The sequence below is a fragment of the Numida meleagris genome, chromosome 5 (genome assembly GCF_002078875.1).
Source record: "Numida meleagris isolate 19003 breed g44 Domestic line chromosome 5, NumMel1.0, whole genome shotgun sequence".
Classification (NCBI taxonomy): domain Eukaryota; kingdom Metazoa; phylum Chordata; class Aves; order Galliformes; family Numididae; genus Numida; species Numida meleagris.
In genome coordinates, this window is record NC_034413.1 from 50858996 (window position 1) to 50876126 (window position 17131).

The 17131-nt window shown below is 47.0% G+C and overlaps 1 protein-coding gene across 3 annotated transcripts in view; it reads left to right on the forward strand.

The window, feature by feature from the left end:
- WIPF1 (WAS/WASL interacting protein family member 1) overlaps window positions 1-17131 on the forward strand; it is a 50324-nt gene that overhangs the window by 27294 nt on the left and 5899 nt on the right. Inside the window, exons 1-7 of one of the 3 annotated variants that reach the window (XM_021400340.1) lie at window positions 6250-6425; window positions 8291-8379; window positions 9717-9846; window positions 12044-12220; window positions 13427-14194; window positions 15790-16002; window positions 16913-17026. In XM_021400340.1, coding sequence (XP_021256015.1) covers window positions 8329-8379; window positions 9717-9846; window positions 12044-12220; window positions 13427-14194; window positions 15790-16002; window positions 16913-17026 — 1453 coding nt within the window. In that variant the 5' untranslated portion in view covers window positions 6250-6425; window positions 8291-8328. Of the gene's footprint in view, window positions 1-6249; window positions 6426-8290; window positions 8380-9716; window positions 9847-12043; window positions 12221-13426; window positions 14195-15789; window positions 16003-16912; window positions 17027-17131 lie in introns of those variants that run through there. The other 2 variants (XM_021400339.1, XM_021400338.1) reach the window with 2 other exon arrangements.

The following is a 17131-nucleotide window of genomic DNA, read 5'->3' on the forward strand; positions in this document are numbered from 1 at the left end:
TAATTTGACAGCGTGAGGTCCTTAATCTTTTCCTGTGTGCCTTTGTTACAGTAAAATCCTTTCTACCGCTGCTGCCTGTCCTCCTGTTGGTCAGAAGAAGGTGGTGAGTGAGAACAGCTTGGGAGCTGCCCCATAGCTACTGTGCCTTGGGCACGGCAGAGAAGGCAGTAGAGGCCCTGGAGCTCCTGCCACATAACCTGCGCCTCCAGGCAGGAGCCTTTCAACCCAGCCTTGGAGCTGACAGGTGGAGAAGCCCCTCACCTTGCAGGCACCGCTGCAAGGTGGACCTGTGGCACCCTAGTACGCAACCATGGTCAGCAGAAGTCCTCCAGCAGCATCCCAGAGCTCACTCACCAAATTTGGTTCCCATTACTTATTTCTGTGCTGGCTGAAAGTTGCAACAGTTCAGGCTAACTCCTAATTCCTGATACTTTTTTGGCCTCTTATACCACAAAACAGTGGAAAGAAGAGGGAAAAAAAAAACCTTCCAGGCTTCTGTTAGTTTGGTTCCAATGGCAAAATTTTGTTCTTGCTTCACAAAGCAAACAAGTGGTCAGATGTGCAGCATCCTAAAAAATAGAGAAAAAGCTCTATTGTTGTATGTACTTGGGTTTGGTCTGTATGTTGTATGTATTCAGGTTGAAAGTCAAAATGCAGGGAAGCCAGTGTAGAAAGATGTTATTTTCCCTATGTTAATAAGGTTGGAAAGCTGAGCAACACTGTGTGGTGAGGATATGTCCACATGTTTGATGCTGGCAGAAGTCATCCTATTCTTTAGGTGGATAACTTAGCGTAGTACTCTTTTTTATGAGTTAGGGTTGATTGAAGTAGGAGGCAATTCTGAGAAGCCTTAACTTACGAGCCAGACTGTTCACCCTACCAACAGCTCCTTGTGCCTAAAGCCACTAACATGTCTGGGAGAAAGCTGTGTGGCACAGCACGTGCTGTTGAGCATCCTCTGACACTGAGTGATCACTTCCGTAGTAATGAGGCATTGGAAAAAGCAGCCCCATCAGAGAGAAGTTCTTAGACTATGTATTAGGAACAGTGTTTTATGAACACAGTGTGCACAGGGAGGAACAGATGAGAGAGTAGGATGGAGGAAGACATCAGATCCGTGTTCCACTCTGTTATGTTGTGCCCAGGTGGACAGTGTAGCCCTATAGCCCCTGTAGAGCACCAAAACAAGGGTCCCTTTCTTTAGGACTGTGTGCTGAGGCTTACTTACCTCGAGCCTGGGTGAATCCCACATTTGCTCTGTTGGGCAGCGTGCCTAGGATAATACAGTCTTCTGCATTGTTTCAAACATTTGGGCTGTCCAAAAGCTGTTTTGGATGATAGATGGTTGAATGTTGCAGACAACTGTGCTCTGGACAGCTGAAGTAAAAGCTCGGATACCAGCAGCTTGGTCCTTAAGCATCACTTTTGCCCAGGAGAGAAGTTGTTTGCTGCTGGACATTTCTTTATTGAGGGTCTGGGGGAAAAGGCTTCTCTTTTCTTGAGACAGAGTGAGCTACAGGGTCACAGGTGGTGTCCCATAGGCACCAGGGCTGGGATACATCCCATGACCGGAAATGTCCTGGCTGCATCGGCCACACTTCCTGCTGAGTATGGCACTTGGGCATGTGTGCTCACTGTGGATCGGCCATGAGCATGGGTGCAGAAACCATCTCCCAGAGTCCCAGCAGGCAGAAGTATTTCTGTAATTACTGGCTGAAAGAAGTTCCAGCAGCATGGGCTGGATGGAAGCAGCTGCTATTTTCAGAGAGGTACTTTGAGCTATAGCATATTTGCTCTTGAATTGTCATCTTTTCTCAAGTCAACATCCAAACTCTTTAAATGATCAAAAGCTTTGCTTTTTTCTTCCAAGTAGCAACTGTAGTGGTGACTGTGGCAGTCATTCACAGCTTGCCATTGCCAGCGATCCTCCACATATCTTGAAAAATATGTCAGCGAGAAGAAAAAAACTTCTTAAAATACTTGGATTAAAACAACATTCTGACACCACAGTGGCCTAGTTCTTAGCTGTAATTTTCCATGGATGCAGCACTGCTGGCTCTTTGCAGCATAACTCTTGGGTGACAGAGGAGGTCTGCTGCATACAACTTGCCATGGGCAACAAGCACACAAGGCTGCTCTTGGCATCCTGTGGTTGTGCACTGGCATTTGTCCCAGATAAAATGGACTTTCTCTCTGGAGATGGCATCTCCACAGAATTTCCCTGGGCCTCGTGCATCTAAAGAAATTTCTCCTGTCAGTTTCTCTTTGGACCCTGCAGTTCTCTGGAAGTGGTTGTGAGAGTGAATGAAACATTGGTGCCTCGTCTCCTACCTCAGCTTGCTTTGGGCAGGGTGAGAAAACCAACCTTTTCACACCCTGTGCCATTCTCTGCAGGCCTGTCACCCCTGCACCAAAAGCAGTGCAGTTTCAGTGAAAACCACCCCTAAAAGAGCACTTAAAGGACCCAGAAACACTGAGAGGGGCATTTCAGTTGTCACTTGCCTCCTTTATCCCAGTTAAGAGGAGGATAGACCCAGTTCTTCTGCTAGAGCAAAGTACAGGGTGGGTACAAAGCATCCCAATGGGTCTCAGTTGCATCTGTGTGGGGTCACTTCAGCACCTGTTGGAGGCTTTGCCAAATTTCTGTGTGTGCAATTGACAGGCCAGGGAGGCTCTGAATACTCCTCCTCCACCATCTAGGGGAATTCCTCTGCGGTCTGTTCAGGTAGCTTCACGCTGCAATGCGTTCGGTGTCAGTGCTGAGCCCTTAAGGGGGTTAAAACCATCTATTTATATGTGTTTACAAGTTTCTATTTGTTTAAAAACCAAGCTCTTGCTTTAATAAAAAGGAGAGAAGAGAAATGTGTCATGTTTTTCGGGTGACATTTACTGGCACGGTGTTGTGCAGGGTGGGTACCTTTGGCGTCCCCTGGAACTCTCCTTACGCCCATCCCCACTCTTGCACACCTGCTGCACGGGACTGCAGCATGGAATCTGTGTGCTCCCGGTGTTGGGCCCACCGAGGGCAAGGGGAGCAGTGAGGGATGTGGGTAAATCCAAACAGTTCAATAGTTGTGTGTTCTGTTAGAAAACGATTCATGAAAAAATATTTTTGTCTGTGTGGAACTGATATTTTTTTCCCATGGAAAAACAATTGTTTTTAAACCATTTTCCAACTATTTTGTAATGTGGTTAGTTAGCTGTCCTTTTTGTACTGAGAGCCACCTTAGCAAAATACTTGGTGATCAAGCCTATTTCCTTAAATTTGTATTTAATTTTTTTTCTTCCATAAGTGGAAGCAATATGTTTTGAAAGAACCACATCAATACTGGTTTGGATTTTGAGTCCTTTTGCACAGAGGGACAATCACCATTTAATTGGTGACTGCATATTTTTCCCCTTTGGGTTCTATCGTTTCTGTTTTATTTCTGCAGTTGTTTGTTCCTTCCTCTTTTTCTGCTTGGAAATTAATCATGCAGGAAGCGATTAACCGCAGCGAGCTGTCTGTCTGCCTGTGACTCAGTGCGTGCGAGGGGTGCCTGGACCGCCTCAAAATGGCTGACTGCAGGCGAGCCCTGCAGCTGCAGCCCAGTTGTTCATGCTGTGCATCCCACATAAAATGTCCCTCTTTGGCACTTGTCACACTCCTGAGGAGATCTCTGAGGTACTGAATTAAAACTGAAATGCCCAGAACTTGTGTTTCGGTGTAGTGCCACTTTTGCGTGTGGGTTGTTTGGTAGGGCAGGGGCTCTTTGCCAAATGTGACACGCTCTGAGTCTCTCCTGAGCTTTGGTTTTTTTGGGATGCAATTAGTTCTTATCGAGATGTGTTGCATATCGTAACGTGCTCCATCTTTGGAGCCCAGAGGCTGGCATTTTGGTAATAGCTACCTTAATTCTTGCTGCTGCAGTACTAGGATTTATTTAAGCCTAATATTTACATGTAGCTTTTCTAAAGCAGCGATAATGGACACTGCTGACTAGAAAATGCACAAGAACGCGCATTCTAGGTTTCCTTCCAACTTTCTTTTGAAATAAGTTCTTTTTCAATACCCTGTGAAACTGAATGTTACTAACAGTTCTGTTGTTAGCACACTCAGTAGGTAAAATTTATCAGTTACTATTGCATGGATTTTATGATGTCAGCTGTTAGCAATTGGAGTTAATGTCTGTTCCTTAAAATAGGCTCTTTCCCACTGACTGAGAGCAAATAATGAACCCTGAGTCCATTGCTGACAAATAAGACAAAAGCCAAAGCTTCCCTCTAGCTGCAGAGTTGCACTTTGCATCCTGGGACACCTCTGTGCTTTGTGCAAAGCGGCGGTGAACAAAGCAGTGGCAGGACTTGAGTCTGGTGCTGTGCTGTGCGCTCACTGGGTAACCCAGTGGAGTCATCTAAAAGGCATATTCCAGGACTATTTAATTAACACCTTACATTTAATTACCACTTTTAGTTCGATTTGTCCACCCAGAATTACTCTAAATTGTCACATCCATGGCAGCAGATCTTTTCCAAGAAAATATCACGGAAAGTATCACAGCTTCAAAGCAAGAGCACTATGTGTGAACAACCTGAGGCCAATGCTGCTGAAGTTTGGCCTGTCTCAGAAACTTGCCTTACGCCTGCGTTTTCCAGCCCTCCTAGCAGCTGAATCACAGGCTGCAGGGCATGATTGGTAGCAGCTGGACGATAAGCTGGCCAGTGTGCAGTGGCATGTCTGGCTTCCACCCATCCTGCTGATAAAGCCCTTCGGTACCAGAAGTGCTTGCTAGTGTGCAACTGGCACTGCAGGCATAGCGAGAGGCATCCTTCTCAACAGGACAGGAGTGGAAACTAGATATGCATTAGTATAGATCTTATAGATACGAGGGCTGCTCTGAAAGTAGTGCCTCCTGTTTTATTATATTGGCCCTTGTCATCAGAGGCAAATGTCAATGGTACGGCAGTAGAGGTTAAACCTTCCCCCCAGTATTCCGTTACGTGTTGTTGCCGTGTGACAGATGGCAGCAGAGGGGCCGTCTGACAGAGTGGTGTCTGACATGGAAGTGCATATGGAGCAAAGGTGTGGCACTGAATTCCTCCATGCAGGAGAAAATTGCATTCACTGACATTCATTGATGTTTGCTGAGTGCTTATGGAGACCACCCAGTGGATGTGAGCACAGTGAGGCGGTGGGTGGTGCGTTTCAGCAGCGGCAACAGCAGTGTGAAAGATGAGCCACGTTCTGAATGTCCATGCAGATTTTGACTTGCAGGCTCTTGTTCATTGCTGGTAAAAATGCATAACTAGTGGTGGTGACTACGCTGAGAAATAGTATGTTGTAGCAGAGAACTTGCTCTATCAAAGAGTGTTGTTGTGCTCTTTGTATCTGTTGTAGTTTCCATGGATATAAATAGGAGGCATTACTTTCAGACTGACTACATGTGTAGTACATATGTACATGTATCTATACACATACGTATCTATACAACTATATATAGGAAGAGATACATAGGTCTATACTAGATAGATACTGATATATCCCTGGAGGGACGGATAAGCAAGCAGGAGGTACCAGTGCTTTTCTGCCCATTACCTCCTTGCAAGCAATGTTTCAGGGAGGGTTTTGGAGTAGTAGGATGCTTCCATGGGCAGTGGCTTCTCCTTAGAGAGCTCAGGCTTTGAGTGATACCCTGTTCCCCCTCTATCCTCACCAGTTTCTTAAGAAACTGACCCAAAACAACCCAAGGAAGAAAAGGAAGGAGAAAAGAACAGCACAAGCATACAGAAAGCAATAATTTAACAGAGAGGTAGGCAAGTTACACATTTGCAAAAATGCTGTTTTTTTTGGAGAGGACGCTATGTAGACCAGCTAGCTGGCTTGCTGCACACAGGTTCGAGCTGCCTTAAGCATTTATTTAAAAGTCTGATAACAAACCAAACTTTATCCTCCCTGCTCAAGGAGCTTTCCCTTGGCACATGGAGCACCAAGAAGATTTGGGGTGGGTTTTCTGGATTGCTTCAGCCTCTTACCACAGCGGTGCAGAGAGCAGCTTCTCGTTTTGATCAGTTGAAGGAGTTAAAAGCTTGGTGAAGTAGCTTACTGGCACAGTTACGTTACAGACAACTGCAGCTGTGAAAAGACTGTGTTAAGAAACAGGATGGTTGTGGTCTGCTGCAAGAAATAATTTTCCTGTTGACTATTTTTTTAAACAGGAAGTTGAACAAAGCAGCATTAGTCTTAGTTCTTTTAATAGAGTTCAGATTTTAAGTACTGAATTTAGGATAATAAGTTGAGGAAAGGATAGGGCTCAGCAGAGTTTTATGTAGGGACTGATTGCTGGGATCAAGGAAGTCTGAGATACAAGCAGATTCAGGCAGATTCTGGGAACCTGAAAGCTGTGCCTCTCTGGCGACGCTTCCATAGGAGAGGTAACTCCTGCAGGGTGAGTGGGTGGGAAACTTGTGTCAGTTTGCAGGGTTTGTGACTGCGGTGTTTGCACAGCGCTGCGCAGACTTGGCTTCGCACAGTTTCCTCTTTCTCAGTCCGTCCATCCGTCAGCTTCCACTCTGCTCTGCTTGCACTTTCTCAGTAACAGGAAAGAGCAACAGCTTCTGCAGCAGGGGAAAATAAAACCTCCCCGCACCAGAGATAGCGGTAATGCCTTGCGCCTGCCCCACGCCACGCCGCTCTGAACTCCTCGTCAGCTAGAGTTAGGGGGGGATGTGCTCGTTTCCTTTCCAAGCCCCTTTCTCCCTGAAGGTTTCAGGCAAAATCCATAGATGTCTCCTTTTAGACAAGCTCTTTTCTGGGAAGGCAGCTCCGCCATTTTTTTGTATGGGTTTATAATGGTATTCTAATTCTGTCGAAGCATGAGCAAGTGATGGGATATGGCTGTCCTTCAAACCTTTAATTTTTCAGTATCATGGAGCATCTCTGTGGCGCTGCAGACCTTGTAGGTGGTGATGCACCTCAGGCAAGAAGTGCAAATGCCATTTTGTTTCATTCAGAACATTCTTCTAATGTTCACTCTAGCTCTTAAGTGTGCTGTAACTAGCATGAAGCCAGTTTGGCAGGGAATGTGCTGTTGCAGTTCTCCCTGGTTTTATCAAAACCAGTTAACTTCAGAAAGTGGTAGGTGCGTATTCTTGTAAGTCACTGCACTGGGGACATGAGCACAAGGCTGTCTGGAGAATAACCTGTATTCGCTTCTTGTTGACCTGTCATGCACAAATACAAGATGCATAGTGGCCAGTTTCAGCTGGGTCCTTGCCTCCAACATGGAATCCTCTTTGCATCTCCTGCACAAGCTCAGGGCTGAGCCCATCAGCAGGTCCCTCAAAGCAAAAGTATTTTTAGGGGCAGGCAGCAACTACTGAAATGTCACAGCACCATCAGGAAAACCCCAGAGCTTCCAGTGGGCACAATTCCCAATAGCAATGTGCTGAAATGCTACTAAAAGCCCTTGTGACTTGGGGGAAAAAAAAGTCCACAGTGCATTTCAGTTTCAGTGAATTTCTACATCCTGCATGTGCCTGTCCTGGAATTACCCTCAGCGAGGAGTTCTGTGTGGGCTGGGGGAAAAGCAGGCGGCTGGTCTCAGGCAGCAGAGCTGGAGAAGTGGTCTCTGGCTGCCAGGCTTTCCCCTCCGCAGCAGCCTGCTTGTTCTTCCTCCTCAGGGCACATGCACAGAGCATGGCTGCATTTGCTGCTTCTGAGAAGGAGGAGGGTGTATCCAGAGGTTCTGGTGGAGCCTGGCTTCTTCAGAGCAAGCAGGAGGGAGGGAAGGTGCATGAGTCTTTCCTAGAGGTCTGCCTTTGCGCCCTATCCAGAATAGTAAGGGGGTGTTGTCTGTTGTCTTCCAGCAGCTGAAGGACTTCAAAAGGGCATCATATCTTTTTGAGTACGATCCTGAAGGGATGGTGCCTTGTTGAAGTAGGGGTTGATGGTTTACCAAAGGGGTTATCCTGCCATAATTCCACAAGAACAAGATTGTTGGATTAAACAGAGTTCAGTTTTGTAATTTATTGTTGCATGTGACCATGTTACATTTTTGTGCATTGTGTGTACAGAACTAGATGCGTGTATCTGAGAGTTTGTGTGGCTATGGAGATGATGCAGGGAGCACCTATTTAAGGATGCAGCTGTTACAATACAATTAAATGTGAAGTGCTTTAACAGACTACTTAAAAAATAATATTAATAATAGATAAGCCTGTTAGATGCAGGGGTTGGTTTGTAGAAAGTGCCCCCAAAAAGTAACAGATTTATTAATCTCTGGGTCTTTGCATTTTGTGTTTTGCTGTGCAGATTTCTTAGCAAGATCAGCTGGAGCTCAGCCTTCCACCATGCCTGTGCCTCCCCCTCCTGCGCCCCCGCCACCCCCAACACTGGCCTTGGTAAGTTCTGTAGGAGGTGGATGCACTGTATATGCTGTCCTCTCTTGCTGCTTGTCATGTTGAAAGGGATATACAGATACACTGGTGGACGATGGTGTGCATGGTATCTGTGTGGTTTTCCTGCATTTTGTTTATGGTTGATTGATCCTGCAAGAGGGTCCATTACTTTCATTCCCTTTCATTGTCCGCATGGATGATACTAGCCACATTCGCTTCCTCTTCCTCCCATACTGGTTGTTTGCCTTGGAGCGGGGATCCTGGGTGGAGAGGGGTAGCTTGTCTATCTTGGAGGAGCTGAAGTCTTGCTCTCCGCTTGCCTTTCCCCAGCCGTGTACTCTCTCTTTCTCTCTTGTCCCTCTCTTAACACTTACATGACCTGGCAGTGAACTGGTTCAGAGAACCTGAGGCAAAAATCAATCCCGTTTTTTATTTTTTATAAGGATAGTTCTTAGCCAGCTTAGCTCCCTCAGCCAGTCTTTGGTATGAAAGCATGAGAACCACTGCTGGCACAGTGTAGTGGGTGAAACTACACTGGACCTGGTTTCAATCAGCCTAAGCTGGAACAGAACCTGCCCTGGGCTGTGTTTGCTCTCTGTCAGGCAGACAAGAAAGAAAAAGTTTCTGGAAATGCTGTTGTAAAGTACTCAAATGTTTTCATACCAAAGCCCTAGGTGGTTACCCGGATTGACAGCATGGCATAGTCTTTCTGTCACTGCCCAACGCAAGCAAAATACAGGCTCTGTGCTCGGACCCTCCATGGCAGCTCACACCACCTTTCCTGAAACTTCCGTAACACTGATCTGATAGGTTAGAAATCTTTTCACGAACCACCATTTCCTGGAAGAAGTAACCATATGTAGTAACCATAAGAAATAACCACCAACGTGTATGTGTAGCCAGAACTCCATCTTTCTTCTGATTTATCCAGAATTTGTGTATTTCCACTTTCACTACAACTTTCAGAAATGTCTGTCTTTGTGTTTAATCAAATTGTGTTAGTAGTCTGTCCAGGCTCAGTCTCCAAAACGGTAATTTTCCACAGATGTGCTTTGGCTTTAAAAAATCAGAGACTCTTGAATTAAAAAAAAAAAATAGATGAATTCAAACAAAAGTGTTCTGTTTCCAGTAAACTGTGAGTAGCAGCAGTGTCTGGGGCCTGGAGTCAGAAATAAGGACAGCTACTTATAGCATAATTCACAGAACCAGATATGGCACACTACCATAGTGCACTGTTAGAATAGAAATTAAGGTCTAAGGTAACTACCATATTTGAGCAGAACTGTGTATCTAAAATTTGGGGTTTATTTTACCTCCTCATTTTTACTTTTATTTTGCAGGCAAATACTGAAAAGCCAACCCTTAGCAGGTCAGAACAGGCAGGACGAAATGCTCTATTATCTGATATCACCAAAGGAAAAAAGCTAAAGAAGACTGTTACTAATGACAGAAGTGCTCCCATTCTAGACAGTAAGTATGATTCTGCATGTCTGAGTTTGTGTACTTGAATGGTTCTATATATCTGAATGCAGAAAATTATTTATCTCTCATTGTTTGAACTGCCATGGGAGATGCAGGTAAAAGAAAATGCCCTGAGCTGGTATACATAAAAATAAATTCTGTTCTTCATGGATTAAGTAAGCTGAGAAATCAAGTACTGCTTCTGAAATGTGAGCATCGGTTTGCTTGCTTACTCTCATAAAGCAATTCATTTTCTCGTTTGCTTAAACCAGAACACCATGGAAACCCTACTAGGAGACCTGCTGAGAAGCTGCGGCGGCTCAGGCAGAGAAACTCCCTTCACTACTGAGGACAGCAGGGAGAAGAAAGTGCACAAAAATAAGGGCAGCTGTGGCATGGCACCATCGGCTTATTAATGGACCCATACCACTGGAAGCAGTCAGAGCCACAGCCCCAGCTGGGTGCTGCTGTGCTGCACGTTGCCTGGCTGCTGCCAGAGCGACTTAGGGGTGTTATGTTTTTGGCTGAGCCTCGTTGCTCAGCCTGCCAGGCAGTGCTCTGGCACAGCGCAGCAGCTCAGCTTGCCTGTGTGGAGGAAAGGTCTCCATCCAGCTGAGCTGCTGCTGGCTCTCACTGCGCACCATGGCGTGTGCTGGGGGAAGGCTGAAAAAGCCCCCGTAGGAAAAATCAGGAAGAGAGATCAGAAACAGGAGGTAGGCAAGGAACAAAGGCCTGCTGTGGCAGTGGTGTAGCATTTATTGCCTAGGGAAAGAAGAGATTTCTACAGACAGATTAACAAATGTGATACAACTCAGTCCAGGTCTGGCCATGCAATTAAAGGCTGAACTGTGATGGGAAGGTGATGAGGAAAGAAGGAAACACCAACAGACATGTGAGCAAATGGGAATTTAAAAAAAGAAATAGGTACAGTCCAGCATCAGCCAGATACCTAGCTTTAAACACTTATCATCTCCGAATGTCAAGTTACATGTTCTAGCTATTCTGATGAGCTGGAGAAGAGCAGTTAAGGGGTTTAAAGGAAGGCTAAACAGTAAGATTCAAATGATATGGCCTATTATCTTGTTTACGTGAATTAACAAATCATGAAGAAAGACTAAAACATAGTAGCAGCATTTCTCCAGAGGTTCACACCCTGTGTGAGTCAGAGCAGAACTGAGCCAACATGCTTAAGAACAGAGGGATGATGTGAAACATTCCCCTGTGAACACATTCTTCCTCCTTTTTTCTGGGTGGGATTATTAGAAGTGCTTTTCATCTACGGGTTTTAATTACTTTACGGTCAATGAAACTTTTACCCACCCAAAGTTGTGGAAATCAAGAGACCAAGAAATTAAGCCATTGATCCTCCACCATGTAGCCTGTCACTGGGGAGCTGATCTTCACAGATATCCCAACCTGTGGGCCTGCTCGTTTTGCAGTGATGTTCTAAGTAGGGTTCTTCCCTGTATTTATCACTGAGAATGCTGTCATTGTAATTCTGGTGCCTTGACGTTTTCACAGCAGAAACGTTGAGGAGAGGCACCAGTGATCTCAATGGTGAGAGAAATGTTAGAGAAAAACAGGAGAGGAAATGGAGGCTGATAAAATAGTTCCTTTATATTGGAACAAAATGGCAGCTAATGATCATCTCACTGCTTTTCTGGGCATAGAGGAAAGTCATCAGAAATAAAATCTCTTCCCCACTTCTCTGCATTCACCAGAGATGCCCCCAGGGGGAAGAACACCTCTGTCTTCCTCCCTCATTCCTCATCTTCCTCATTTGCTGTCTTTCACTTGGCTTATGAAGAAATGAAGGTGAAGGATAAGGGAGCAACGGTATGAAGAAATGGAAAGCAGCTACACAGACGTTAACAAAGACAACATGATATTCTCAGAGGTTCCATCCATTTTTCAGTTCCAAATTCTCCAAAGTGACTCTTTCTCCGCTTTCCAGTCCAGAGCAGCCAAAAGGAAAGTGATGGCTTAATAAAACTCAATAGCTATGCTTATTGCACCACCTCCTCCATGGCACAATAGTGGTGGTGGTGGTGGCTGTGACAATCCAGCTTGAACAAAGGCTTGCTTATGTGTTTTGAAAGCTTGTTCTTTTTTCCCCACTTACAGGTGTTGCTGTAATAAAAGAGAATACTTTGTAGGATCATTCTCACTTCTCCACATAACATGGTGGACTTTTTTTTTCCAATAGAACCCAAAGGAGGCAGTGGAGGAGGCAGTGGCTTTGGAGGAGGTGGCGGTGGCAGCGGTGGGGGTTTTGGTGCTGGCAGCGGTGGGGGTGGCTTCAGTGGTGGTGGACCACCTGGCCTCGGAGGCCTTTTTCAAGCGGGAATGCCAAAGCTCAGATCTGCTGCGAGTCGAGATGCTGGTAAGGAAGACCTCGTAATTTCAGTGCAAACAAGTAAATGACACATTACTTGCATTAATTACATACCACAGAGATAAATTACCTGCTGGGATTGAGAATGCCTTCAAATATCTTAGAGATCTTCATCTTGAATCTTGTTTTATTCTTAATACTAAGTTTTATGAAGGAGAAGTGAGGCCCTACTTTCCATTCCTCCTAATTATTGATGAAAACTAAAGATCTCAGCAACGTTGAACGGCTGCCTGCAAAGCAGAGCCAGGTCCTGCCTCAGCTGTGAGTGTGCAGGACCAGAGGGGAGCACGAGAAGATTCTGGATTATTTCTCCCTTCTGCACCAGGAAAAAAGATCAACTTTCCATTTGGAAAGTACATCTGCGTCAGCTCCTCAAGAGTGTGATTTACCACTTAGGGAGTACATGAGGCATCCCAGCTGGCTGCTGCGCGTGCTGCAGTTGGAGGGCACAAGCTGTGTTCTTCTAGCTGGCCAAACAGCTGCCCAGAGCCCCGTGCCCCTTCAGACAAAGGAGATCTGGAACTATTGAGTTTCCTAAAGTGAAGGATGTAGCATTTCACGCTTGTTGAAGGAGGACTGGACAACAAGGGTCATAAAATATTATGAATCTTGCATATTTTATGGACTAACGTAATTTTTCAGCACATTTGTACAAAACAGTCTCTCGGAGCTGGTATTTTCTATTGTGTCATGGTCTATTTTGGGAACTTATATTAATGCAAAAGTTCCTGGCACGACAGGACAGTGTTTCTTCAACTGCAAGGCTGGCTGCCTTCTTGCTGACATACACAAGTACACAAGTAGCTCACAGATACTAGAAAGGGTTGAAAAGTCCTTTTGCTGGACAGCAATCGTTAAGTTGTTACATACCATTTCAAAGCTACAGCTCCTTTTGCTTTTGAGTTGCTGGTATTAAATACTTGTTCTTCACCAGTTTCTTTTCCCCCAACATTATTGCTTGCTGCATGAGGGCTGTATACTTGCTTGGGTCCCCCACAAGCCATTCCTCATGAGTTGGAAGGAACTAACTGCCATGGCGCAGATCCCAAATAACACTGAGATTGTGACCAGCTGTTGCTGTGGAGCATCCCCATACACTTGGGCTGCTATGTCCCAGCACCATTGTTGCTGTGTGTGGAAGGCCCTCTCCATGGATGCTGATGCCCTCTCCCTGTCTCTCTCCTTCCTGCTCAGATGCTGGGGCAGCCCGCCCACCCGCACTGCCGCCTGGAGCCCGCTCTGCTGCTGCCAAGCCATTCTCAGCACCGAGCGGCCCACCTCGCTTCCCAGGGCCACCACTGGGGCAGCGGAGCCCAGCTGCTGACCCTCAGAGGAGCCGCCTGCCGCCACCAAGGCCCGATGCGGGTTCCAAGCCTGAGGCCACACCGCCACCGGTGCCCAGCACACCCCGGCCCATCGCCTCCAACCTGCATGGCCGGGGCTCAACGCCAGTGCCGGTCCTCAACCGCCAGCCCAGCCTGGGGCCAACGCCACCGCCATTCCCAGGCAGCCGGGGCGCAGGGTCAGCTGGCTCCCTGCGGCAGCCCGGCCCAGGCCCAGCAGCCCCCTTCTCGGGCAGACCACCACTGCCACCCACACCCGGCCGCTCACCAGTGGATGACAAACCACCTCCGCCACCACCTCCCTCTGGGCACCGGCCACCTTCCAGCCGGGACATGGCCCTGCCGCCGCCACCACCACAAAACAGCAAGCCGCCTGTGCCCGCATCACCACGGCCACCCCTCGGCATCCCTGCACCCCCGCCACCCCCTAGCAGGCCGGGGCCACCCCCCGTGCCCCCTGGTCCTTCCAGCAGTGATGAAATGCCACGGCTGCCCCAGAGGAACCTGTCCCTGGTGCCTCCTGCTGCACCCAGCTCTGGAGGTGGCCGCTCCGGCCCCCTGCCACCACCACCCAGCGAGAGGCCCCCGCCGCCCATCAGGGATCCCCCCAGCCGAGCAGGTAGGGGCTGGGGCATGGGGTGGTTGGGCACAAGGGATCCTGCAGTTGAAAAATGAGGGCTTGTGGGCACCACGGTGGCTCAAGAAACGTTATTGTGCATTCCCGACTAACTCACAGATCTGGGCAGGTTTTGTCTAGTTGCTGTAACAAGGACGGGGCTGCCCACCAGGTTCTGTACCGACAGGGACCTGTTTCATCCAGCTCCTGTGAGGTGACAGCATTCACCTTCCTGAGTCAGCCAGCGTGAATTAATGGCAGTGTTGTCATGAGTGGAGAGCCCAGCCTTCTACATGTTGGGAGGCACAAAAACTTGCAGCAAATTACAAGTTACTTTAATAGAAGGCTGATCTGACAGTTGTTAAACAGGAGGCAGTTGCTGCAGCGTGACTAACCATCATTACCTGCTATATGCAGATTCCAAATGAGACTGAAAATAGTGTTGTCTCCATCGGGTTATTTCATCACATGTTTTGTCCTCTTACAATCACTGTTTGTAAGTTTTAAGAATTGCGACTCATGACTCCTAGTGCCTGATGGCTTTCCTTGTGGAGCTGGAGGAGCTGGGGCACATATGGGCCCCATAACACAAGGAAGCTGCACCTCAGCCCACTCACCAGAGGCTGGCACATGCCTGCCTGGCAGCAGGAATCATTTCACATTTGCTGGGGAGCACAGAGCAGCGCAGCAGAATACAGCTGTGACTGTTTGGACACTGCAGGAACTTCTCCTGTGACAACCTTTGCTTCCACAGGAGGTTCCTATTCAGCTCTTTTCTGATGCAGATTTTAGTAAATGTATACTACCTTTCTGCTGACTCAATGAGCAGAAGGAAGCTAGAGATATAAATTATAAATGTAGATACTGTTCTGCAATGGTTTGAGGTAGATAGTGAGTTTTAGTAAGGCTTAGAGAGCAAAACTATTCTGGAAGCTTTCCAGTATGTGTCTGTAACTAGATTTCATCAGAACAAGGAAGCATTTAAGAAAATGAACGTAATTGTCAATTGCCCAACTACGCTAAGCAGAGGTACCGAGACCTTTGGCCATGTGCAGCCCTCCACACCCTCTACGTGGCCTCCTCCTGTCCGAGCTGTGGGTTCATCTACTGTCCCAGTGTACTGCTGCTCAGGGAGCGTCACTTTCCCAGCCTGTGCAGGCTGTGCATTCGGTCGCCATGCAGAGCTTTTCTGCTTCACTGTGTTGTAGACACATGGGGAGTTGGTGGGGTACGGCCTGGGATCCCCAGTCCACAAAGTTCCTACTGTAACTGCTTATTGAGGCCGATGTAATTTAGAGTGGTTTGAAATGGGCTTCAGGTGCCGGCACCTCTTCAGAGCGACTGCAACTGAGGGAGGCAGAAATATGGGTGCTGAGGTGCGTTTGTGTTTAGGTATGCCCTTCTCCTCTGACCTCTGCAAGTTGTGAGCTCCCCTTCAAGCCCTGGGAGCGGAGAGGTGGGTCTGGGGTCTGCTCTTCCCGAGGCCCAAACTGGCCCGCGCTCTGTTAGTGGGAGGCCATGGGACACGAGCAGCAGTGTACCACCACAGAACAGATCGGGGCAAGGAGTGTTTTTGTGCTTGTCTCTGTTCTCTCCAGGCCCCCTGCCACCACCTCCTCCCATCAGCAGGAATGGAAGCACCTCAAGGGCTTTGCCTGCTGCTCCTCAGCTGCCTTCCCGGGCTGGGATGGAGAACCAGAGGGGTGGGCCCCGGCCACCGCTTCCCCCAGACCGACCGGGAACGGGTGCACCACCGCCACCACCACCGCCTTCATCAGCGCTCCGGAACGGCTTCCAGGACTCGGGTGATGGTAAGCCGTGCTCCCGCTACTTGCCCTCACAGAGCCTGTGAAGAGGCTTTTGGCCTTAACGTGGCAAAAAAAGCATGGGGCAGAGGGTAGAACAGGACTGCAAAACTGTCAATATAGGCTTAAAAATAACCCTTTGAAATATAGCCTGAAAAAGAGGATAACGGAAAAAGAAAAAAGAAACACTTCTCCATACTTAGCTTTGCTGCAGTGCATGAAGAAGTCCTAAGGGGATTGTTCTGGCTGCAATATGAATTCAAGCCATAGCTGCACTAAGACTCCTTGTAAGTCAGAACAAGTTAGATGATGACTCAAAAACTGAAAGCTGAAAGACAGAGGAGGGAAGAGATTGTCAGAACTCTGCTGAAGATGTCAGGTTTCTCTCTGCTTGCTAGTGGTTATTGAAAAGGTGAGATTCAAGATAGCTGAGTTTTAAAGATTCGTTATGCTTTTCTGTTGAGTTGTTGTCTATTTGCAAAGGATAGATAAATCTTTTGCCTAATTATGGACGGGCAAAGTAGGTATTTCTGATGTTTATAAGGCTAGAAAAAACAAGCAGAAAATTAAACTGTAACCCGCACTTTTGAATCATTTCTGCACATCAGATAAGGCAGATGAGTTTCAAATGCATTTTTTTTCTCCCTAAGCTGTTTGCAGGGTTCAGAACCTACAGTGCCTTTACATGCTGGTTTCTAATTGTAACCACTGGGACCAAACATATTAAAATTGGATCTCAGCAAATAACCTGATAGGATGCTCATTCAGTATTCAGCTATCAGAGCATTTTGCAATATAAAACGTGTAAGAAATACAATATTAGTATCAGTTAATTTTTCTGAAGCTATATCACACAACTAACCAGTAAAACGCATCTTGTTCTGTTTTGTTTTGTGTTTTGTTGTGATTCTTTCAGATGAGTGGGAAAGCAGATTTTCTTTTCATCCTATATCTGATTTGCCACCTCCAGAGCCATATGTACCCGCGAATAGAAGTTATCCCAGTAAACTAGCAAGAAATGAAAACCGAGGTAAGTTTGTTCCACCTCTGGTGTTGGAATTTCGGCATATCTTCCTAGAAACAGTGTGGATGGGGAAGATATTGTCCCCTGAGCTTTCAGAACTTCTCCTACAGC